Genomic DNA, 25,292 nt, shown 5'->3' with positions numbered 1-25,292 from the left:
CTATTTTGCTTCCATTTTGTGAGTATGAGAGTCCCGGCACCATCAATACTGGATGCTAACCGCTGTGCGACGGCCTCAAAGAAAATTCTGCAATCTCATGTAGTGTTGCGAGTCCGGGTTCTCCATACTCTTCTGAAGGCTTTACAAGCTCTCTTTGTGCTACGCAGAGTATAATCTCCCTATGGTATCTTTCATAGTGGTTTTTTTTGTGCAAACTCTCTATCAAAGGACTTTTTTCAATTTTGCTTTAAAAAAGGTTCCTCATCATTTCAATGAGAAAATATTCCCGTAGTGCACATGGGTCCATGCAGGAAAAAAAAGCATTATGTCAATGCTTGCCAAATTTGTCATTGCATTAAAAAGAAAGTGAGTAACAAAGCAGAAAAAACACACAGAAAAAACACACAATGTAAAAAATGCATTTCATTTTTTTACTCCTTTTCCACATTTGTCTGAAAAATCCACGTCAAATAGGCGCCATGTGATCCCACGTTAAGATGTGTGGAATCGGGAACTTTTCATTATTACCTCGACACTTTTATTAATAAGGATAGTCAGGACAGATACTTTTTACACTAGTTGATGCATTATTATTATTTCTTTATTGTGCACCATAAATTAGAAGGGACCGCTGGTGAGAATTACCTTTTAATTTAGGCATGCACCTCCTAATAAATTGCTGTATTTTTGATTGAATCTTTGCACCTTTTTGATATTTTGTCTGATAAATGATGGCCTTTTTTGGGGGGGGAGGGGAGCACAATTTTTGATGTGACTGTTTAACGTGAAATTCCCACCAAATTAAGGTGCAAAGTAAATGATAAATGCGCCCTGATTGTGGTTTTTTGGTTCCTTTTTTCTCATGTGCAGGTGCCAGTTATCTGTCGTTAATGGATCAGTTTTCTTAACCCTCTTTACAGAATACAAACTCCATCATCAGTTTATTTATCAGCTGAATTTGCCCGATCACTCAGCACCTGTCAATGCAAAACAGGAGAGGCGTACAGGTCCATAATGGAGGGGAGACAGAAGCATATCTGGGGGATAAGGGCTGAGACATCCAGAGACAAAAGCGTAGCCTGCGCTTCTATGTGTATGTTTTTGAGGTCTAATGTGACCACTCTAAAGGGACCTTTTGTCGGTTGCCATCAAAGTCTGGTCCGGAGAAAACGCTGACTGATGAGCTTTTGTCTCGCTAATGCACCTTGATTGAGCGAGTGAGCGCTGCGCTCACCCAGGTACAGAGGCAGCACGGGAGAGATGGAGAGGACAGACACTTCAGCTCACAAGCCTATTATGTGATGCACAAAAGCTGCACCTGCAATGAGGCCTAGTGTGATTTCTACTATATGTAATGATAAGCCCTTCTCAGGGCTGTCTACAGATTATGATGAGCTCTAATTGTACCATGCTCAGCAACAGTACTATACTATTAACATGGTGAAATAAATGCAGTAGAGGTGGGCAGAAAGTGAATAGCAGTTATAAACCATACAATCAGTTCTAAGACCCCCGTGTACCTTACAGACTGAAGATTTTCTGCTATCATACACTCGGTTATGAACTGCCCTGCCACTACACAGTGAGGTGAGAAACCTACCACCACCATACAGTGAGGTGAGAAACCTACCACCACCATACAGTGAGGTGAGAAACCTACCACCACCATACAGTGAGGTGAGAAACCTCCCGCCACTACACAGTGAGGTGAGAAACCTACCACCACCATACAGTGAGGTGGGAGACCCCTGCCACCATACAGTGAGGTGAGAAACCTCCCACCACCATACAGTGAGGTGAGAAACCTACCACCACCATACAGTGAGGTGAGAAACCTACCACCACCATACAGTGAGGTGGGAGACCCCTGCCACCATACAGTGAGGTGAGAAACCTCCCACCACCATACAGTGAGGTGAGAAACCTCCCGCCACCATGCAGTGAGGTGGGAGACCCCTGCCACCATACAGTGAGGTGAGAAACCTACCACCACCATACAGTGAGGAGGGAGACCCCTGCCACCATACAGTGAGGTGAGAAACCTCCCACCACCATACAGTGAGGGGGGAGACCCCTGCCACCATACAGTGAGGTGGGAGACCCCTGCCACCATACAGTGAGGTGAGAAACCTCCCGCCACCATACAGTGAGGTGGGAGACCCCTGCCACCATACAGTGAAGTGGGAGACCCCTGCCACCATACTGTGAGGTGGGAGACCCCTGCCACCATACAGTGAGGAGGGAGACCCCTGCCACTATACAGTGAGGTGGGGGATTCCTTGCCACCATACAGTGAGGTGGGAGACCCCTGCCACCATACAGTGAGGTGGGGGATTCCTTGCCACCATACAGTGAGGTGGGGGATTCCTTGCCACCATGCAGTGAGGTGGGAGATTTCTTGCCACCATACAGTGAGGTGGGAGACCCCTGCCACCATACAGTGAGGTGGGAGACCCCTGCCACCATACAGTGAGGTGGGAGACCCCTGCCACCATACAGTGAGGTGGGGGATTCCTTGCCACCATACAGTGAGGTGGGGGATTCCTTGCTACCATACAGTGAGGTGGGGGATTCCTTGCCACCATACAGTGAGGTGGGGGATTCCTTGCCACCATACAGTGAGGTGGGGGATTCCTTGCCACAATACCGTGAGGTGGGAGACCCCTGCCACCATACAGTGAGGTGGGGGGATTCCTTGCCACCATGCAGTGAGGTGGGGGATTCCTTGCCACCATACAGTGAGGTGGGAGACCCCTGCCACCATACAGTGAGGTGGGGGGATTCCTTGCCACCATACAGTGAGGTGGGGGACTCCTTGCCGCCATACAGTGAGGTGGGAGATTCCTTGCCACCATGCAGTGAGGTGGGGGATTCCTTGCCACCATACAGTGAGATGGGAGACCCCTGCCACCATGCAGTGAGGTGGGAGACCCCTGCCACCATACAGTGAGGTGAGAGACCTCCTGCCACCATACAGTGAGGTGGGGGATTCCTTGCCACCATACAGTGAGGTGAGAGACCCCTGCCACCATGCAGTGAGGTGGGAGACCCCTGCCACCATGCAGTGAGGTGGGAGACCCCTGCCACCATACAGTGAGGTGAGAGACCTCCTGCCACCATACAGTGAGGTGGGGGATTCCTTGCCACCATACAGTGAGGTGAGAGACCCCTGCCACCATGCAGTGAGGTGGGAGACCCCTGCCACCATACAGTCAGTTGTAAGCCATGTAGTGACCTCTTGGCACAGTGACCCCAGTTACAGCTCTGATAGTTAGTTTCTCAGTCCTCTGTATTTGTATCGCCTCTTATCATCTTCTTATACTCCAGCTCCTTAGTGTAATGTTTCTCCCAAGCACCATTTAGCTTGGTTACAGACTAAAAGCAAACACTGTGTCGTGTGAACCTGCAATGATGTGTGATTTCCCTACATCATGCTATCCACATTCTGGGCAGGTCTGTGCCCTAATGAGACGTCTAGGCTGCATTTTCCTCTTGCATTACTACCATGTATCATAATGTGAGGTAAAGGCAGAGATGGATGCTGGAGCATTTATGGTAGAGGTTGAGTGGAAGGAAGCAGCTTCAGAGAGGATGCCCACTGAGCCCTGAACATGCAGCACACAGAGATGGCATGGAGTCAGGCATTAAGTATGAACTCTAACATTTTACAATGTATCATTAAATTCCAGTTATTATGTACAAAACTATACTTGCGCGTGGACCACCACTATGTATATAATTAAGAGTCACACTGATGCTTCTTTCACTTAAAAGGGAGTCTGTCACTGCCAAAACGCTAATTAAACCATTTATACAGGTATGTAGGGGACTTATCCCCTACAATATCATACCCATAGTATAGATTTTAGTGGTTTCCCTTAATTATATCTTCTATGAAATGCAATAGCGGGTACACCCCCCCAACCAACCATTGCTTTGTGATTGACATGTGTCTGACTGCTGGGACCCTGACCGATTCCTAGAATGGGGCATGCGTACCACCCCTTCATTTACGGTCTATGGGGCTTCTAGAAATGTAGAGTACTTTTAGACCTCTCTGATACCAGAGGTTTTTATCGTCATTTATAGTTATAAATTTTCACGTTTTAAAATAACAGCGAGCACGAATTGCTCCGTGACTAAAACGATTTATTTTTAGGAATCGACCAAGATGAAAGGAGGTTGCGGACGGTAGCGCTTCATACAAAAAGGTCCGATCATAAGAAAAGAAGAATTCTAGAATATCACAGGGGAAAAAAAGAGGTTGTATGAAGTGTCATCTCAGATGTAAATCATTGCTGTACATGAACTGGGCGTAAATCCTCTACCTGTGCACTGGTGCTGTAATGTCTCTGCCGTTGTATCTGCTATTTATTAAGTAACACAATTTTATTGCAGAATCCCATTTAGAATATCAAAGACTCATGTGACCGACCATAAAACCCCAGCATGTTCTGGAGAACCCCCCTCATTCCCTGGTCCATCTGCTCCAGTTATGCTCTGCTCTCAGGGGGATCATTGCCTGTTTTCAGTGCTGAACTTTCCTTCAGATTCAGGCTAAATGACAAGGTCCTAGGCGGGCACAATGACTCTGGCCAATGTATGCGACATCTAGTAATTATTTAGGAGTAGCTCTCTATAGCAGCCATTCTTAGTTGTTTGCATATTTTGCAGAATTGGTCCTATAAAGAGACTTTCTTGCATTGTCTGAAAGTTTTTAGTCCTCTAGAAATAAAGTTCCCGTCCCTCTCCTGTCCCTCATAGAGGTAGTTTTGTTTCTCAGGGTTAGCTAACACTATTAATTCAGTTCTATGGGCTCCCCCGAGACCTGTCCTGCTCCCCTGAACCAGACGTCTTCTGATGTCATCTCACCACCCCCTTCCCCGACCACAGTCTCCGCTCTCTTCCAGAGCTGGAGGCTCATTACTTTTTACTAACAAAGCTGTTTTGTCAGTCCACACCGAGATTCATTAAAGATTGTCCGGAAGGAAAAAATGATGCAGAAAAACCGTGTGATCAATCTGGTACAAAAAAAAATGTGTTCACTCCCATCAGATCCCAAGTAATGCCTCCTCTGCGCTAATGCTGATGACCTAGTACCCCTGGATTATAAAGTCCATATACATCCATATATCTGCAGTGCACAATATAAACTGTGAGAAGCATCTGCTGTAGCTTCATATAAAGATGCCCAAAAGGTGCAGAGGACAAGACCTAAATAAAAAGCCTTATATATTCTAGGGTGGAAGAAAACCCCATATCCTACAGAGGGGCATCCACAGTCACAATCTGAAGTACAGGATCTACTGATAAAATTGTATGCATAGTCACTCTGAGGATGATAACACTTCCTAAAAAGCAGATTACCAGTGAGCTCTGTGCAGACACTGAACAAGCAGGAGAGTCTAGGAGATTGACGCTAGTACCAGTCAGTATGTGGTAATTTGTTTCTGGACTCCTGAGCTGGCCGGATAAGATATTGTGATAATGATCTCTTGGGGAAAATGATCACTTCATCATTTTAGCTTTTAATTGTAACCCAATTAAACAGGCAATCCTGAAAATGAGCAGCACCTTTTGCATCAGCAGCCAGCAGGTCCCATCACATACCGACCGGCTCTGATCATCTCAGTCAGTACAGTGAGAGATGAAGCAGTTATACAGATCTCAGGAAAACGGTAATAATGTGCAGAATGCGATGATTAATTATTACCTGAAATCGAGAGGGTTCTGATCATACAGTATATGGAATAGCTAAAAACTTGACACAGAACTTCTGCATTCAACTGAAAACTGCCCAAAGACCCATCCAGGGCAGCAATACCGATGCATCCGAAAACTGAACACTTCTAGGGAAATTACTCTTTAATAAACTACAAAAGTTCAAAATGTTAAGAACAGGTAGAGTGTTTGGCTACTTACCCTCCTTCGGTGTTGCCCGCGAGGACTGGTCTGTGTGTGAAGGTGCAGTATAGCCCAATGATGAACTACCTGAAAGGAAGCGTAGGGACCTGTTAACACTGGAGAGGAGCGCCGGTTACTACAGAATAGTAATATATTTACATCTGGATGATCGTAGATGATGAGCATGGCCCTGCTTGAAAATGCTGTCGTTACTTTGTGATTTTTTTTTTTCTAATTTTCTCTCAATAGTCATAAAACAGATAAATATTAATAAAAGTATCACAGCTTCTTTCTATATGTTTAATTGAAATAATTTAGTTGCTACTGCACCAAACTGCTCCGGACCTCAGAATAAACCCATTCTTTACATTTTTATTTAGGAGACTTAAACCATATATGTTCATTAAGATGAAGGGATATGACAAAGGGTGGCAGTGATGATACCGAGTAAATAACGTAATCATTTCATACACAGGAAGGTTTGTATTTATTGTACATTTAAAGTGACTATTCTGGACAGTCCTTTCTTAGAACGAAGCCGCCATCGTTATCAACTGAGAGTCACAGGGTCAGCTTCATTACAATCTGCTCTTATTACAGGGGAGTCTCCATGTAACCACTAATCTCTCCAGCAGTTGGCGCTAGCGAGCACATTCAAAAATTGGGTTACACCTGATGGCGGAGTTAAATATGGAAGGGGTTTTTACCCTTTCAATTGAAAACCACTTAGGACTCCCAATTTTTTTAAAAAAGCCACACAGCAGACTTAATTTTTAATAAGAAAAACTTAAAGTTCTATTCTTTTCTATAAACTAAGCTGAATAATATTTGAATGTGGCTACTGATTTATGCGAATACTCAGCTAAACCGTGATGGCCATGACTAGTGTCGTGTCGAAAAGTGAAGCTGATGACAATAGGGACATGCATCCCTACCATGTGTCAGTCCCAACAAGCCTTACGTGATTGACAGCTTTACCTCCCATGAGGACCTTGGTTCATGCAACTATTTCATGTCCTAAAATCTGGAAGCAATTGCTATGTGAAATGCAGCCAGCAATCCTCCTCCTGCTACAACCCCAGAGAAGGGGGATGCTTTCTGTACTGTAAAATACAAGGCTCTTCTAAGTCTTGCCTGTTTATGTGAAGACCTAAAAGCTTGAGCGGCAAAATAGTGCAAGTCCTAGAAATGCAAGCAACCATTCATTACATTCGCGTCTGCATCTACTTTCAGTCCTATAGACTATAGTATATCAAAATGCAGATCTCCATATAAAACGGTGCTTTCACAAGACCTCTATATCATATATGGGATATTATACCCCCCAAACATGATGTAGTCACCATTACTTGCCAGCATAATACTAATGGGGAGATGAGTTATAGCCATGGTTGTAGCAAATAAAATATTTGCAGACAATTGTGATTTATCACCATGAGGGTTAATCTGTGCACAAAATGCCAGCAGCCACTGCGGCCCGTACATGGTGACCCCAGTGAGCAGCGGGTCAGGGGTCGTTGGTGGTTGAGCAGTGGCGGAGACCTGTGGCACATGGGATACAGATGTCTGCTTTGTCCCATGAGCGGAGCGCAGACACAGTTATTTCCTGCTCTGCGGATGTGGGTCAGTAAAGTGCACAACTGTAACGTTTGCTACAAGAAGAGGGATGGCGACAAGTATATGTATAGTATATGCACACGGCAAGGTCACATTATTAAAATGAATAACAATTCAGGAAAAACTGAAGAATATGAATTTATATTGAGAAGATGATACAGACAAGGTCCGTCAACAGCAGCATTCCTTTTTGCTATTGATGCTCTTATTTCCAAATGAACTATGTGAAAACTGTTGGCATATAATCAGTATTTGGTGATCCATAGGGTCCCATGATTATGAGAACTATAGTTAATAGTCTAAGCGACAGTCAAGCTTTAGGTATAGTTGATCATGCGCATTTGCAGCTTCATTTGAAAAGTCTGCTTCTAAAAGTCCATTTAGGAACGCTCGGCTATCAGTAAGTGAAAGCCGCAGAATCTCTCTCCATGTAATGATCATAACAAACATGCAAGTCTCCAAATCAGCAGCTACTGTTGATAGTAGTCCTTTAGGCAACTGAAACATGTTTTAGGTCTTCCAAGTTCATACTATTAGGGTATGTGCAGAGGGTCAGGAGCTGCTGCGGGTTTGACCCTGCGTGTTATGCCGCATCAGACCCGCAGCGGCCAGACGTTACAGCATAGTGGATGGGATTTGTAGAAATCCCATGTCCACTATGAGTCTGCAGATCTGACATGCGGTGCGTCTTTCAAGACCGCAGCATGTCAATTTCTCTTGCGGAGTCACTAGTGCAGAGTCACTAGTCTCCGCAAGAGAAATTAGATCACTGCAATGTATTAAATGCGGTGAATCCACATGGTTCAATGCACACATGCAGATTCACCTGGACGTAGCATGAAGTATCCTGTGTTCAAAGCGGATCGTAGGCGCATACCCTTACTAAAAAGAGACGAGCTCTTAGATATGACCACCTACATAACTATCACGGTCCCTGTGACTGTGGGACATGTCTATATGTATGGTGTATAACATCACTCCATATTTATACAGAGGGAACCTGAGCCCCTCATTACTGAGCTGACACTTACTTTCCCTGAGGTAGCTGAGATGAGAAAGTAAGACTTCTGTGTTGTAGAGAGATGTGCTCCGCTGGAAATCCTCCTTTGTCATTTTACAGAGATCCTTGCCATCCATATTCTGAAATAAGGATGAATCAATGTCTATGAGTCCATACTCCTTGATCGCCCAGTCTAGCCATTGCCGCACGTGGTCATGACTCCACAAGGTAGGATCTGCAGGGGGAAGTAGAAGGAAACTTCAGGTAACGATTTCTGCACTTTGATGGAACCTCATGAAATTGCTACTAGGTATCAAAATGTCTTAATTCCTATAAATGATCCTTTAGGTAAATACAAAGTAAAAGTCTCTTAACCAGAAAATGCCATATGAACACAGACAAGTACATTATCCTTGCAGGGTTATTGAAGTATCTCTTGGTGTCTATGTAATACATAGAAGTCAGCCGTCCTCCAGAGCGAGAGACGCACTTTGCTGCTAATATAGAGGGATCCTGATAATTATCACTACGGTACACCTCTCCGCTCGCACTGGAATACTATACTGTATTATTATATCTGGTGATGTGAGTAGAGAAATAGGTGGAGATACCTGCTGGCACAATGACTCTCCTCTCGTTGGTGGTCATGTTGGGCGGAGGAATGTTTTTTTCATCCATATAGCTATTGTAAGTCATTCCATTGTTCTCAGATCCGATAAGTTTACTGCATTTGTTCACACTGCAGTCGACAGGAGATTCCCTGAGGTGAAGGAAAAGAAATTGTCATTGTGAGACCAGTGATAAAATCCTGCTCCGAGCTTCATGTATAAACACAGACTATACGGGCTACAATAAAGGTGGGCTTACACTTGGTGACCTGTCACTTAAAGGACTGCTGATCTGCACTTCTTATGAGCACAGAACGATCAGATCTAGATAGTTTAGTGTGCATTGTTCTCAGCCACACATATTGGTTACACAGGACAATTTGCTGCCGAATATGTTTTTTTTTATAAAGGGAAACTGTCAGGCAATTCATGCTGCCCAAACCCCGGGCCGCATGAATCGTAACCAGCTGCATGATTGCAGCCAGATATCAAATTCTCTGAAACACTTGGACGTTTCAGAGAAAATTATACTTTTAGTTACAGCTGAGGACCATAGCCAGAGACCATATTAGTCGGTCTCTGCCCCCGGTCAGCTCCTCTCAGCACTGCTGGATGTAGGTGACAGGTCTCTCTCTGTCACTCACATCTAGGAGCACTAAGAAGAGCTGACCGGGGTCAGAGCCAGACTAGTATACTGTCATTTGGGGGTCAGAGCCGGACTAGTATACTGTCATTTGGGGGTCAGAGCCGGACTAGTATACTGTCATTTGGGGGTCAGAGCCAGACTAGTATACTGTCATTTGGGGGTCAGAGCCGGACTAGTATACTGTCATTTGGGGGTCAGAGCCGGACTAGTATACTGTCATTTGGGGTCAGAGCCGGACTAGTATACTGTCATTTGGGGTCAGAGCCGGACTAGTATACTGTCATTTGGGGTCAGAGCTGGACTAGTATACTGTCATATTTGGGGGTCAGAGCCGGACTAGTATACTGTCATTTGGGGGTCAGAGCCGGACTAGTATACTGTCATATTTGTGGGTCAGAGCCGGACTAGTATACTGTCATATTTGTGGGTCAGAGCCGGACTACTATACTGTCATATTTGTGGGTCAGAGCCGGACTAGTATACTGTCATATTTGGGGTCAGAGCCGGACTAGTATACTGTCATTTGGGGGTCAGAGTCGGACTAGTATACTGTCATATTTGTGGGTCAGAGCCGGACTAGTATACTGTCATATTTGTGGGTCAGAGCCGGACTAGTATACTGTGATATTTGGGGTCAGAGCCGGACTAGTATACTGTCATTTGGGGGTCAGAGCCGGACTAGTATACTGTCATTTGGGGGTCAGAGCCGGACTAGTATACTGTCATATTTGGGGGTCAGATCCGGACTAGTATACTGTCATATTTGGGGGTCAGAGCCGGACTAGTATACTGTCATATTTGGGGGTCAGAGCCGGACTAGTATACTGTCATATTTGGGGGTCAGAGCCGGACTAGTATACTGTGATAATTGGGGGTCAGAGCCGGACTAGTATACTGTGATATTTGGGGGTCAGAGCCGGACTAGTATACTGTGATATTTGGGGGTCAGAGCCGGACTAGTATACTGTGATATTTGGGGGTCAGAGCCGGACTAGTATACTGTGATATTTGGGGGTCAGAGCCGGACTAGTATACTGTCATATTTGGGGGTCAGAGCCGGACTAGTATACTGTCATATTTGGGGGTCAGAGCCGGACTAGTATACTGTCATATTTGGGGGTCAGAGCCGGACTAGTATACTGTCATATTTGGGGGTCAGAACCGGACTAGTATACTGTCATATATGGGGGTCAGAGCCGGACTAGTATACTGTCATATTTGGGGGTCAGAGCCGGACTAGTATACTGTCATATTTGGGGGTCAGAGCCGGACTAGTATACTGTCATATTTGGGGGTCAGAGCCGGACTAGTATACTGTCATATTTGGGGGTCAGAGCCGGACTAGTATACTGTCATATTTGGGGTCAGAGCCGGACTAGTATACTGTCATTTGGGGGTCAGAGCTGGACTAGTATACTGTCATTTGGGGGTCAGAGCCGGACTAGTATACTGTCATTTGGGGGTCAGAGCCGGACTAGTATACTGTCATTTGGGGGTCAGAGCCGGACTAGTATACTGTCATATTTGTGGGTCAGAGCCGGACTAGTATACTGTCATATTTGTGGGTCAGAGCCGGACTACTATACTGTCATATTTGTGGGTCAGAGCCGGACTACTATACTGTCATATTTGTGGGTCAGAGCCGGACTAGTATACTGTCATATTTGGGGTCAGAGCCGGACTAGTATACTGTCATTTGGGGGTCAGAGTCGGACTAGTATACTGTCATATTTGTGGGTCAGAGCCGGACTAGTATACTGTCATATTTGGGGGTCAGAGCCGGACTAGTATACTGTCATATTTGTGGGTCAGAGCCGGATTAGTATACTGTGATATTTGGGGTCAGAGCCGGACTAGTATACTGTCATTTGGGGGTCAGAGCCGGACTAGTATACTGTCATTTGGGGGTCAGAGCCGGACTAGTATACTGTCATTTGGGGGTCAGAGCCGGACTAGTATACTGTCATTTGGGGGTCAGAGCCGGACTAGTATACTGTCATTTGGGGGTCAGAGCCGGACTAGTATACTGTCATATTTGGGGGTCAGAGCCGGACTAGTATACTGTCATATTTGGGGGTCAGAGCCGGACTAGTATACTGTCATATTTGGGGGTCAGAGCCGGACTAGTATACTGTCATATTTGGGGGTCAGAGCCGGACTAGTATACTGTCATATTTGGGGGTCAGAGCCGGACTAGTATACTGTCATATTTGTGGGTCAGAGCCGGACTACTATACTGTCATATTTGTGGGTCAGAGCCGGACTACTATACTGTCATATTTGTGGGTCAGAGCCGGACTAGTATACTGTCATATTTGGGGTCAGAGCCGGACTAGTATACTGTCATTTGGGGGTCAGAGTCGGACTAGTATACTGTCATATTTGTGGGTCAGAGCCGGACTAGTATACTGTCATATTTGTGGGTCAGAGCCGGACTAGTATACTGTCATATTTGGGGTCAGAGCCGGACTAGTATACTGTCATTTGGGGGTCAGAGTCGGACTAGTATACTGTCATATTTGGGGGTCAGAGCCGGACTAGTATACTGTCATATTTGGGGGTCAGAGCCGGACTAGTATACTGTCATATTTGGGGGTCAGAGCCGGACTAGTATACTGTCATATTTGGGGGTCAGAGCCGGACTAGTATACTGTCATATTTGGGGGTCAGAGCCGGACTAGTATACTGTCATATTTGTGGGTCAGAGCCGGACTACTATACTGTCATATTTGTGGGTCAGAGCCGGACTACTATACTGTCATATTTGTGGGTCAGAGCCGGACTAGTATACTGTCATATTTGGGGTCAGAGCCGGACTAGTATACTGTCATTTGGGGGTCAGAGTCGGACTAGTATACTGTCATATTTGGGGGTCAGAGCCGGACTAGTATACTGTCATATTTGTGGGTCAGAGCCGGACTACTATACTGTCATATTTGTGGGTCAGAGCCGGACTACTATACTGTCATATTTGTGGGTCAGAGCCGGACTAGTATACTGTCATATTTGGGGTCAGAGCCGGACTAGTATACTGTCATTTGGGGGTCAGAGTCGGACTAGTATACTGTCATATTTGTGGGTCAGAGCCGGACTAGTATACTGTCATATTTGTGGGTCAGAGCCGGACTAGTATACTGTCATATTTGGGGTCAGAGCCGGACTAGTATACTGTCATTTGGGGGTCAGAGCCGGACTAGTATACTGTCATTTGGGGGTCAGAGCCGGACTAGTATACTGTCATATTTGGGGGTCAGAGCCGGACTAGTATACTGTCATATTTGGGGGTCAGAGCCGGACTAGTATACTGTCATATTTGGGGGTCAGAGCCGGACTAGTATACTGTCATATTTGGGGGTCAGAGCCGGACTAGTATACTGTCATATTTGGGGGTCAGAGCCGGACTAGTATACTGTCATATTTGGGGGTCAGAGCCGGACTAGTATACTGTCATATTTGGGGGTCAGAGCCGGACTAGTATACTGTCATATTTGGGGGTCAGAGCCGGACTAGTATACTGTGATAATTGGGGGTCAGAGCCGGACTAGTATACTGTGATATTTGGGGGTCAGAGCCGGACTAGTATACTGTGATATTTGGGGGTCAGAGCCGGACTAGTATACTGTGATATTTGGGGTCAGAGCCGGACTAGTATACTGTGATATTTGGGGTCAGAGCCGGACTAGTATACTGTCATTTGGGGGTCAGAGCCGGACTAGTATACTGTCATTTGGGGGTCAGAGCCGGACTAGTATGGTCACTGGCCAGATCTGCAAAGTATATTTTCTTTGAAACACCAGAGTGTTTTGGAGAATAATACAGCTGGCTGTAATTCATGCTGATTTGCGGTTTGGGCATCTTGAATCGCTTGACAGATTTGCTTTAAGCAAAGATTAAAAATAATTTTCACCCAATGAATGAGCGTTTTACGGTTTTGTCAAGACTGGCTGCCTGCATGATTTTCAGGAAACAAGTGATACTAAGAATCCTTACTTACAATTATCGGCTAGTGTAAATGCATATTAAGTTTGCCTTCTTCACATCGCTAGCACATGACCACGCCGGTTTACTGGTGTTTTATCTGATACTAATACAATAAAAAGAATCTGTAAGAACAGTTTCCCACCCAACTATCCATATGTTGCTTCCTAAAGCCTAAAGTAATGGTATGGATGACAAACAGTTGTAGGGGGGGTGGTGACAAGCTTTTTTTTTTTTTTTTTTTTTTTTACTCACTTATATAGCGCCATTAATTCCGCAGCGCTTTACAGACATTATCATCGCTGTCCCCATTGGAGCTCACAATCTACATTCCCTATCAGTCTGTGGAGTGTGGGAGGAAACCGAGAACCCGGAGGAAACCCACGAAACACGGGGACAACATACAAACTCCTTGCACCGGAAATGGTCTTCACTTCACAGGTGTGCCCTGTCAGGTTTAATAAGTGGGATTTCTTGCCTTATAAATGGTGGATACACAGCTGATAGTCCTACTGAATAGACTGTTAGCTACTTTTTTCTTGCCATAATACAAATTCTAAGTAAAGAAAAACGAGTGGCCATCATTACTTTAAGAAATTAAGGTCCGTCAGTCCGAAAAATTGGGAAAACTTTGAAAGTGTCCCCAAGTGCAGTTGCAAAAACCATCAAGCGCTACAAAGAAACTGGCTCACATGAGGACCGCCCCAGGAAAGGAAGACCAAGAGTCACCTCTGCTTCTGAGGATAAGTTTATCCGAGTCACCAGCCTCAGAAATCGCAGGTTAACAGCAGCTCAGATTAGAGACCAGGTCAATGCAACACAGAGTTCTAGCAGCAGACACATCTCTACAACAACTGTTAAGAGGAGACTTTGTGCAGCAGGCCTTCATGGTAAAATAGCTGCTAGGAAACCACTGCTAAGGACAGGCAACAAGCAGAAGAGACTTGTTTGGGCTAAAGAACACAAGGAATGGACATTAGACCAGTGGAAATCTGTGCTTTGGTCTGATGAGTCCAAATTTGAGATCTTTGGTTCCAACCACCGTGTCTTTGTGCGACGCAGAAAAGGTGAACGGATGGACTCTACATGCCTGGTTCCCACCGTGAAGCATGGAGGAGGAGGTGTGATGGTGTGGGGGGGCTTTGCTGGTGACACTGTTGGGGATTTATTCAAAATTGAAGGCATACTGAACCAGCATGGCTACCACAGCATCTTGCAGCGGCATGCTATTCCATCCGGTTTGCGTTTAGTTGGATCATCATTTATTTTTCAACAGGACAATGACCCCAAACACCTCCAGGCTGTGTAAGGGCTATTTGACCAAGAAGGAGAGTGATGGGGGGCTACGCCAGATGACCTGGCCTCCACAGTCACCAGACCTGAACCCAATCGAGATGGTTTGGGGTGAGCTGGACCGCAGAGTGAAGGCAAAAGGGCCAACAAGTGCTAAGCATCTCTGGGAACTCCTTCAAGATTGTTGGAAGACCATTTCCGGTGACTACCTCTTGAAGCTTATCAAGAGAATGCCAAGAGTGTGCAAAGCAGTCATCAAAGCAAAAGGTGGCTACTTTGAAGAACCTAGAATATAAGACATATTTTCAGTTGTTTCACACTTTTTTGTTAAGTATATAATTCCACATGTGGTAATTCATAGTTTTGATGCCTTCAGTGTGAATGTACAATTTTCATAGTCATGAAAATACAGAAAAATCTTTAAATGAGAAGGTGTGTCCAAACTTTTGGTCTGTACTGTATATACAGCACATCTAAGTCCATGCCATTCACTGTATTTGACTGCTAATTGGTTTTTAAATGCGTGTATCAATGAACTTTGTGTGTATACTTTATCTTTTACATCAAATACAAAAGTCACATCCATTAACTATTTTGTACTAATTCTACATTACATCCTGTATTATACTCCAGAGCTGCACTCACTATTCTGCTGGTGCAGTCACTGTGTGCATACATTACATTACTGATCCTGAGTTACATCCTGTATTATACTCCAGAGCTGCACTCACTATTCTGCTGGTGCAGTCACTGTGTACATACATTACATTACTGATCCTGAGTTACCTCCTGTATTATACTGCAGAGCTGCACTCACTATTCTGCTGGTACAGTCACTGTGTACATACATTACATTACTGATCCTGAGTTACATCCTGTATTATACTCCAGAGCTGCACTCACTATTCTGCTGGTGCAGTCACTGTGTACATACATTACATTACTGATCCTGAGTTACATCCTGTATTATCCTCCAGAGCTGCACTCACTATTCTTCTGGTGCAGTCACTGTGTACATACATTACATTACTGATCCTGAGTTACATCCTGTATTATACCCCAGAGCTGCACTCACTATTCTAATGGTGCAGTCACTGTGTACATGACGCGCCCCCTGGGCCATATTCTTTAGGGGGAATATCCGGAGCCGGATCAGATGGGAGTTGTAGTCTTCCGAGTGGCTGTGACCCGGTCCGTGCCCAGGGTGTCAAACTCCGTGTTATGTGGCAGTCCTACAGATGTTATTAAGAGTTCTTTTGTGTCGACTACGCCACCCGTTGTGATGCGGTCACTGTGGCCGCCGCTGCAGCAGGGTCCGCTGAGGCTGATGGTGGGTGCGCAGCTTGGTGGGATAACCCCCAACGGGAGGGGTATAGCCTCAGGGGGGACAGGTGCAGAGGATGGGGGTTGTGGTGGTGCAGTGCAGACGGCAATGAAGACAGAGTCGGGTTGTGCAGTTAAGGGTGTTTACTTACTGCAGATGTTGTACTGGTCACTCCAGCTTCGAGTGACCACCCGAGCCGTGCTGCGTCCACCAGGTCCTGGATCCAGCCAACCCCCAAACAAGTCCGGAGCGTGGCCCTGAGCTCTCCTTCTGTCCCGTTCTCTGGCCGTCCCCACCAGTGATCCACCTAGGTCCAGCTCCCTCGGGCCTTCTGTTGGGACACCCTTGGCCTTGGGTTCCCTGACCCTTCATGTGGTGTGCCTTCGGGGTGGATGTGATGGGTGACCATGACAAACGCTGCCCACGGTCTCCGGTCTCTGGCTGGGGTGTGTTTTCTGCCCCCACCAGCTTGGGTTCCGGTACCCTGATGCCGACTCTTCACCCGGTGCTTTTAGTTGGGATCTCAGAGTCCTTCTCTTCTGTGCTCTGGGTCTCTCTCTTTTCTCCTCTCTCTCTCTGGGTCTTTCTTCTCTGCTCTCAGACTTGTTCTCTGCAGCTGACTTGTTCTCTGCATCTGACCCTGATCTTTGTTGGTGCCCACCTTATATACACCCTCTATGTGTGAGCTCAGGTGACCAGCACCCAATGAGCTCCTATCTTTACCCAGGCTGCTCCCCCTATCTGCCCCTACACTACTTGGGATGTACCACCCCCCTCCCACTCCAGCCAGGAACAGACTCGGTCGTACCTGCACATTTCTAAGTGGGAGTACCGTTGGTCTGTTCCCCGGAAATGGGATGTGTGTAGTGCATGCAGCCTACCGAGCTCAGTTCCACACTCCTTCCTTACCCGGGAGTGGAATATCACACCTCTGGGTTGAGGTGCAATACTCCTGTAGCAGCCGAATCCTCAGGGTGCTACATTCCCCCCTGGTAAATCACAGCACGTCCTCGGGCTGTAAGACATAAATAACACCAAAAACATACATTTTTTTTTTTTTCATAAACATAATAAAACATATAAAATATTATATATATAAAACTTTTTATATAAACATTCTCGTCGTCTCTTGTTTCAGGTTCCTCCTCCGGACACTGTGCAACGTGTGTCCGGGAAAAGTGCGACCGTCTCTTAGAAAAACTGGTTTTCCTATAAAACCGGTAGGGGGCGCTTTAGGAAGCGCAACTATATACAGGGGAAGTTGGCCGCTCTCAGTCCTCGGCCAGGTAAAGGGAAGGGAATGGCTGCTCACAGTCCTCAGCCTGTGGGATGAAGGGGTTAACGGGTAAACAGTTCACTCAGCTGGTCCCAACGGGGACTATATATATATGTATCAACAGTTTCTTTGGTACCCGGTCGGGTAACTATTTACATCACTGCTCTGCCGCACTCAACGGCGTCTTCCTCCTGCTCTTTGCTTACAGCTGGTTGTTACTTCAGACCCGTCCGGGTCCTCTTGCTCCTCCTCCCCGCACTGCAACTCCTCCTCCGTCAGGCGGTGTACGTGGAGGGCGTAAGGTCCCTTGGCACACTTGTGCCGGGTAAAGGTGACCTCGTCTCCGATGTAGAGGTCACGACCTCTGTGCCCCTCCGGCAGATGGGACTCCACGTCTCTGCGTGTGACAAAGACGTCGCCGGGGGTGTTATTGTCTCTAATGAAGCCCCACCCATGCTGCTGGTTGAACTTGATTACAGTCCCGGTGGTACGGGGACTGTGCGCTGCACGGGGGTCCCTCCTGGTCCGGCTCTTTTGCTCGGCGCTCCTTATTTGGGCCTGTTGTTCCCGGACCCGCCTCTCTCTCCGCTCCCTCGCAAACTCCTCGAGCTGTTGGCGGCAGCACTCCGCACGCTCTGCTGCAGCTGCCCTAGTTTCCTGAGTGAACCCCATTAGATCTTCTCCGGTGGGGTCCCACTCAAACTGTGCTTCCGCTAGCGGGGGCGAGATCCGTGCCACGGGCTTCGGAGCCGGAATCAGGGGTGCACACATGGCCCCAACCCTCCTCTGGTGCTCCAGTTCGTAATACTTCTGGGGCCAGATGAAAGGCTGCCCGTCCGGCCACGTGTGCTGGGCAAACAAGTCCTCTCCCAGACGCGGCACCCTTGGTTTTACGGGTGCGGGCGCGGTGGTGGTGGCGCCCGGGTTGCCCAGGCCTTGCGGCCAGGCCTGGGGCACCTGGAAGGTGAAGGGCACCGTTAATACGGCGGCGCCCTGGGCTACCTGGCCTTGCGACCAGGCCGGAGGCTCCGCGGAGGTAGGGGGCGCTGTTGGTGATGCGACGCCCGGGGGTACTAGGCCTTGCGACCAGGCCGATGGTACTTCCTGCTTGGTCACGCTCGGGGTCGAGGCGTGTGACGTCACAGGGGTCGCGGCGGCGGCTTCCGGTTGGGGCCTAGTCTGCGTCGGTGACATGGCGTTTTCGGGCACAGCAGGGGGACTTTCGGGCTCTGCGACGGGGAGCTGGGGCAGGTAAGCGGTGTCACGGCTTGGGGTATAGGCGTCCCCTTTACCTGCCTCCATGCGTTCGGCTCCCTCCTCGGCGCCGTCTCCGGCCTTTGGTCCTCCCGCGCCATCCTCAGAGGCGGTCTGTTTCCTCTTCCAGGGTAGCGTGCTCCGTTGACTGGTCTCAGCTTGCTGGGCCATCTCCCGGCTCCATTCCGCCAATATCTCGCGCTGTACCCGGGCCATCCTCCGTGCGAGGCCCTCCAGGGCAGTCTGTGCACACTCCCGGTCTCGGGGGAGCTGTGCAAGGACCTCCACTAGGCCTAGTGGGGTCGTGGTGTCTAGCAGGCTCCTGACCAACGGGTCGGTGCTGCTCTGCTCTTCTTCCAGCAGGCTCCTGGCCAGCGGGCCGGTGCTGCTCTGCTCTCCTTCCTCGGTCTCTAGCAGACTCCTGGCCAGCGGGCCGGTGCTGTTCTGCTTTCTCTCCATATCCGGGTAAGCTCCTCCGCTACTCCTCGTTAGACTTCTTGCCTCCGGGTGCGCTCGCTCCAGACTGCCCCAGGCGGCACCCATCTTCGTTCTTTTCTTTCGTCTCCTCCCACTTCGAGGGCGGTCCCGGGGCAACTCGGTGACTGTCAGCTCCAGGGGTAGTTCTTTCACGCTGACAGACACCTCCAGCATCACAGTCTCTGTTGGTGGGGGCGGTTTCCACTTTTGGCGCCATTTTCTGTCCTGGCCCACGATGGGAGGTGGCCTCCTGCCCTCCTTTGGCACGCCCATAATGGCGTCCGCTGCTCTTCCAAGGCGGGAAATCTGCGGATTTGGCGGGAAGCGTCGCCCAGTGGCGGGAAACTCTGCAGATGGCGGGAACAAGCTGGAAATGGCGGACAATCGGCGGGAAACGACTGGTGATGGAGTCCGATGGCGTGGACCCTCCGGAACCGGCAGGAGACTTCTTTTTGAGGTAAACTTGCACTTTTCTTCAGGCACGCAGTACCCGGGTGTTGCGGGCACGTAATCCTGCCGACTACGCCAAAGTTGACGCGCCCCCTGGGCCATATTCTTTAGGGGGAATATCCGGAGCCGGATCAGATGGGAGTTGTAGTCTTCCGAGTGGCTGTGACCCGGTCCGTGCCCAGGGTGTCAAACTCCGTGTTATGTGGCAGTCCTACAGATGTTATTAAGAGTTCTTTTGTGTCGACTACGCCACCCGTTGTGATGCGGTCACTGTGGCCGCCGCTGCAGCAGGGTCCGCTGAGGCTGATGGTGGGTGCGCAGCTTGGTGGGATAACCCCCAACGGGAGGGGTATAGCCTCAGGGGGGACAGGTGCAGAGGATGGGGGTTGTGGTGGTGCAGTGCAGACGGCAATGAAGACAGAGTCGGGTTGTGCAGTTAAGGGTGTTTACTTACTGCAGATGTTGTACTGGTCACTCCAGCTTCGAGTGACCACCCGAGCCGTGCTGCGTCCACCAGGTCCTGGATCCAGCCAACCCCCAAACAAGTCCGGAGCGTGGCCCTGAGCTCTCCTTCTGTCCCGTTCTCTGGCCGTCCCCACCAGTGATCCACCTAGGTCCAGCTCCCTCGGGCCTTCTGTTGGGACACCCTTGGCCTTGGGTTCCCTGACCCTTCATGTGGAGTGCCTTCGGGGTGGATGTGATGGGTGACCGTGACAAACGCTGCCCACGGTCTCCGGTCTCTGGCTGGGGTGTGTTTTCTGCCCCCACCAGCTTGGGTTCCGGTACCCTGATGCCGACTCTTCACCCGGTGCTTTTAGTTGGGATCTCAGAGTCCTTCTCTTCTGTGCTCTGGGTCTCTCTCTTTTCTCCTCTCTCTCTCTGGGTCTTTCTTCTCTGCTCTCAGACTTGTTCTCTGCAGCTGACTTGTTCTCTGCATCTGACCCTGATCTTTGTTGGTGCCCACCTTATATACACCCTCTATGTGTGAGCTCAGGTGACCAGCACCCAATGAGCTCCTATCTTTACCCAGGCTGCTCCCCCTATCTGCCCCTACACTACTTGGGATGTACCACCCCCCTCCCACTCCAGCCAGGAACAGACTCGGTCGTACCTGCACATTTCTAAGTGGGAGTACCGTTGGTCTGTTCCCCGGAAATGGGATGTGTGTAGTGCATGCAGCCTACCGAGCTCAGTTCCACACTCCTTCCTTACCCGGGAGTGGAATATCACACCTCTGGGTTGAGGTGCAATACTCCTGTAGCAGCCGAATCCTCAGGGTGCTACATACATACATTACATTACTGATCCTGAGTTACCTCCTGTATTATACTCCAGAGCTGCACTCACTATTCTGCTGGTGCAGTCACTGTGTACATACATTACATTACTGATCCTGAGTTACCTCCTGTATTATACTCCAGAGCTGCACTCACTATTCTGCTGGTACAGTCACTGTGTACATACATTACATTACTGATCCTGAGTTACATCCTGTATTATACTCCAGAGCTGCACTCACTATTCTGCTGGTGCAGTCACTGTGTACATACATTACATTACTGATCCTGAGTTACATCCTGTATTATACTCCAGAGCTGCACTCACTATTCTTCTGGTGCAGTCACTGTGTACATCCATTATACACTATATACATACATACAGTGGGAAAAAAGTATTTAGTCGGCCACCAATTGTGCAAGTTCTCCCTCTTATAAAGATGAGGTCAGTCTGTAATTGACATCATAGGTCGACCTCAACTATGAGAGACAAAATGAAAAAAACAAATCCTGAAAATCACATTGTCTGATCGGGAAAGAAATTTGTTTCAAATTTTGGTGGAAAATAAGTATTTGGTCAATTACAAAAGTTCATCTCGATACTTTGTTATAAATCCTTTGTTGCAATGACAGAGGTGAAACGTTTTCTGTAAGTCTTCACAAGGTTGGCACACACTGTTGCTGGTATGTCGGCCCATTCCTCCATGCAGATCTCCTCTAGAGCAGTGATGTTTTGGGGCTGTCGCTGGGCAACACTGACTTTCAACTCCCTCCAAAGGTTTTCTATAGGGTTTAGATCTGGAGACTGGCTAGGCCACTCCAGGTCCTTGAAATGCTTCTTACGAAGCCACTCCTTCGTTGCCCTGGCTGTGTGCTTGGGATCATTGTCATGCTGAAAGACCCAGCCACGTTTCATCTTCAATGCCCTTGCTGATGGAAGGAGGTTTGCACTCAAAATCTCACGATACATGGCCCCATTCATTCTTTCATGCACACGGATCAGTCGTCCTGGTCCCTTGGCAGAGAAATGGCCCCAAAGCACGATGTTGCCACCCCCATGCTTCACAGTGGGTATGGTGTTTTTTGGATGCAACACTGCATTCTTTCTCCTCCAAACACGACAAGTTGTGTTTCTACAAAACAGTTCTACCTTGGTTGCATCTGACCATATGACATTCTCCCAATACTCTTCTGGATCATCCAAATGCTCTCTAGCAAACTTCAGACGGGCCCGGACATGTAATAGCTTAAGCAGGGGGACACGTCTGGCACTGAAGGATCTAAGTCCCTGGCGGCATAGTGTGTTACTGATGATAGCCTGTGTAACGTTGGTCCCAGCTCTCTGCAGGTCATTCACTAAGTCCCCCCGTGTGGTTCTGGGATTTTTGCTCACTGTTCTTGAGATCATTTTGACCCCACTGGGTGAGATCTTGTGTGGAGCCCCAAATCATCAATGGTCTTGCATGCCTTCCATTTTCAAATTATTGCTCCCACGTTTGATTTCTTCACACCAAGCTGCTTGCCTATTGCAGATTCAGTCTTCCCAGCCTGCTGCAGGGCTACAATTTTGTTTCTGGTGTCCTTCGACAGCTCTTTGGTCTTCACCATAGTGGAGTTTGGAGTGTGACTGTTTGAGGTTGCGGACAGGTGTCTTTTATACTGATAACAAGTTCAAACAGGAGCCAGTACTACAGGTAATGAGTGGAGGACAGAGGAGCCAGTATTACAGGTAATGAGTGGAGGACAGAGGAGCCAGTACTACAGGTAATGAGTGGAGGACAGAGGAGCCAGTACTACAGGTAATGAGTGGAGGACAGAGGAGCCAGTACTACAGGTAATGAGTGGAGGACAGAGGAGCCAGTACTACAGGTAATGAGTGGAGGACAGAGGAGCCAGTACTACAGGTAATGAGTGGAGGACAGAGGAGCCAGTACTACAGGTAATGAGTGGAGGACAGAGGAGCCAGTACTACAGGTAATGAGTGGAGGACAGAGGAGCCAGTACTACAGGTAATGAGTGGAGGACGGAGGAGCCAGTACTACAGGTAATGAGTGGAGGACGGAGGAGCCAGTACTACAGGTAATGAGTGGAGGACGGAGGAGCCAGTACTACAGGTAATGAGTGGAGGACGGAGGAGCCAGTACTACAGGTAATGAGTGGAGGACGGAGGAGCCAGTATTACAGGTAATGAGTGGAGGACGGAGGAACCAGTACTACAGGTAATGAGTGGAGGACGGAGGAGCCAGTACTACAGGTAATGAGTGGAGGACAGAGGAGCCAGCACTACAGGTAATGAGTGGAGGACAGAGGAGCCAGCACTACAGGTAATGAGTGGAGGACAGAGGAGCCAGCACTACAGGTAATGAGTGGAGGACAGAGGAGCCAGCACTACAGGTAATGAGTGGAGGACAGAGGAGCCAGCACTACAGGTAATGAGTGGAGGACAGAGGAGCCAGCACTACAGGTAATGAGTGGAGGACAGAGGAGCCAGCACTACAGGTAATGAGTGGAGGACAGAGGAGCCAGCACTACAGGTAATGAGTGGAGGACAGAGGAGCCAGCACTACAGGTAATTAGTGGAGGACAGAGGAGCCAGCACTACAGGTAATGAGTGGAGGACAGAGGAGCCAGTACTACAGGTAATGAGTGGAGGACAGAGGAGCCAGTACTACAGGTAATGAGTGGAGGACAGAGGAGCCAGTACTACAGGTAATGAGTGGAGGACAGAGGAGCCAGTACTACAGGTAATGAGTGGAGGACAGAGGAGCCAGTACTACAGGTAATGAGTGGAGGACAGAGGAGCCAGTACTACAGGTAATGAGTGGAGGACAGAGGAGCCAGTACTACAGGTAATGAGTGGAGGACAGAGGAGCCAGTACTACAGGTAATGAGTGGAGGACGGAGGAGCCAGTACTACAGGTAATGAGTGGAGGACGGAGGAGCCAGTACTACAGGTAATGAGTGGAGGACGGAGGAGCCAGTACTACAGGTAATGAGTGGAGGACGGAGGAGCCAGTACTACAGGTAATGAGTGGAGGACGGAGGAGCCAGTATTACAGGTAATGAGTGGAGGACGGAGGAACCAGTACTACAGGTAATGAGTGGAGGACGGAGGAGCCAGTACTACAGGTAATGAGTGGAGGACGGAGGAGCCAGCACTACAGGTAATGAGTGGAGGACAGAGGAGCCAGCACTACAGGTAATGAGTGGAGGACAGAGGAGCCAGCACTACAGGTAATGAGTGGAGGACAGAGGAGCCAGCACTACAGGTAATGAGTGGAGGACAGAGGAGCCAGCACTACAGGTAATGAGTGGAGGACAGAGGAGCCAGCACTACAGGTAATGAGTGGAGGACAGAGGAGCCAGCACTACAGGTAATGAGTGGAGGACAGAGGAGCCAGCACTACAGGTAATGAGTGGAGGACAGAGGAGCCAGCACTACAGGTAATTAGTGGAGGACAGAGGAGCCAGCACTACAGGTAATGAGTGGAGGACAGAGGAGCCAGTACTACAGGTAATGAGTGGAGGACAGAGGAGCCAGTACTACAGGTAATGAGTGGAGGACAGAGGAGCCAGTACTACAGGTAATGAGTGGAGGACAGAGGAGCCAGCACTACAGGTAATGAGTGGAGGACAGAGGAGCCAGCACTACAGGTAATGAGTGGAGGACAGAGGAGCCAGCACTACAGGTAATGAGTGGAGGACAGAGGAGCCAGCACTACAGGTAATGAGTGGAGGACGGAGGAGCCAGCACTACAGGTAATGAGTGGAGGACGGAGGAGCCAGCACTACAGGTAATGAGTGGAGGACGGAGGAGCCAGCACTACAGGTAATGAGTGGAGGACGGAGGAGCCAGCACTACAGGTAATGAGTGGAGGACGGAGGAGCCAGCACTACAGGTAATGAGTGGAGGACGGAGGAGCCAGCACTACAGGTAATGAGTGGAGGACGGAGGAGCCAGCACTACAGGTAATGAGTGGAGGACGGAGGAGCCAGCACTACAGGTAATGAGTGGAGGACGGAGGAGCCAGCACTACAGGTAATGAGTGGAGGACGGAGGAGCCAGCACTACAGGTAATGAGTGGAGGACGGAGGAGCCAGCACTACAGGTAATGAGTGGAGGACGGAGGAGCCAGCACTACAGGTAATGAGTGGAGGACGGAGGAGCCAGTACTACAGGTAATGAGT

At 48.5% G+C, this 25,292-nt stretch overlaps 1 protein-coding gene across 3 annotated transcripts in view; it reads right to left on the bottom strand.

Annotated features, from left to right (window-relative positions):
* The window catches only part of FLI1 (Fli-1 proto-oncogene, ETS transcription factor), a 111,791-nt gene that overhangs the window by 18,019 nt on the left and 68,480 nt on the right, over window positions 1–25,292 (bottom strand). For all 3 annotated transcript variants that reach the window (XM_073657434.1, XM_073657433.1, XM_073657435.1), the window contains exons 3-5: window positions 9,133–9,281; window positions 8,553–8,756; window positions 5,923–5,991 (exon numbers count right to left, since the gene is read on the bottom strand). In XM_073657434.1, coding sequence (XP_073513535.1) covers window positions 5,923–5,991; window positions 8,553–8,756; window positions 9,133–9,281 — 422 coding nt within the window. The remainder of the gene's footprint in view (window positions 1–5,922; window positions 5,992–8,552; window positions 8,757–9,132; window positions 9,282–25,292) is intronic.

This window comes from Phyllobates terribilis, unplaced genomic scaffold, assembly GCF_046119375.1.
Source record: "Phyllobates terribilis strain yellow unplaced genomic scaffold, ASM4611937v1 Scaffold_12__6_contigs__length_324123572, whole genome shotgun sequence".
NCBI lineage: Eukaryota > Metazoa > Chordata > Amphibia > Anura > Dendrobatidae > Phyllobates > Phyllobates terribilis.
This window is presented reverse-complemented; position numbering and strand designations above follow the sequence as displayed.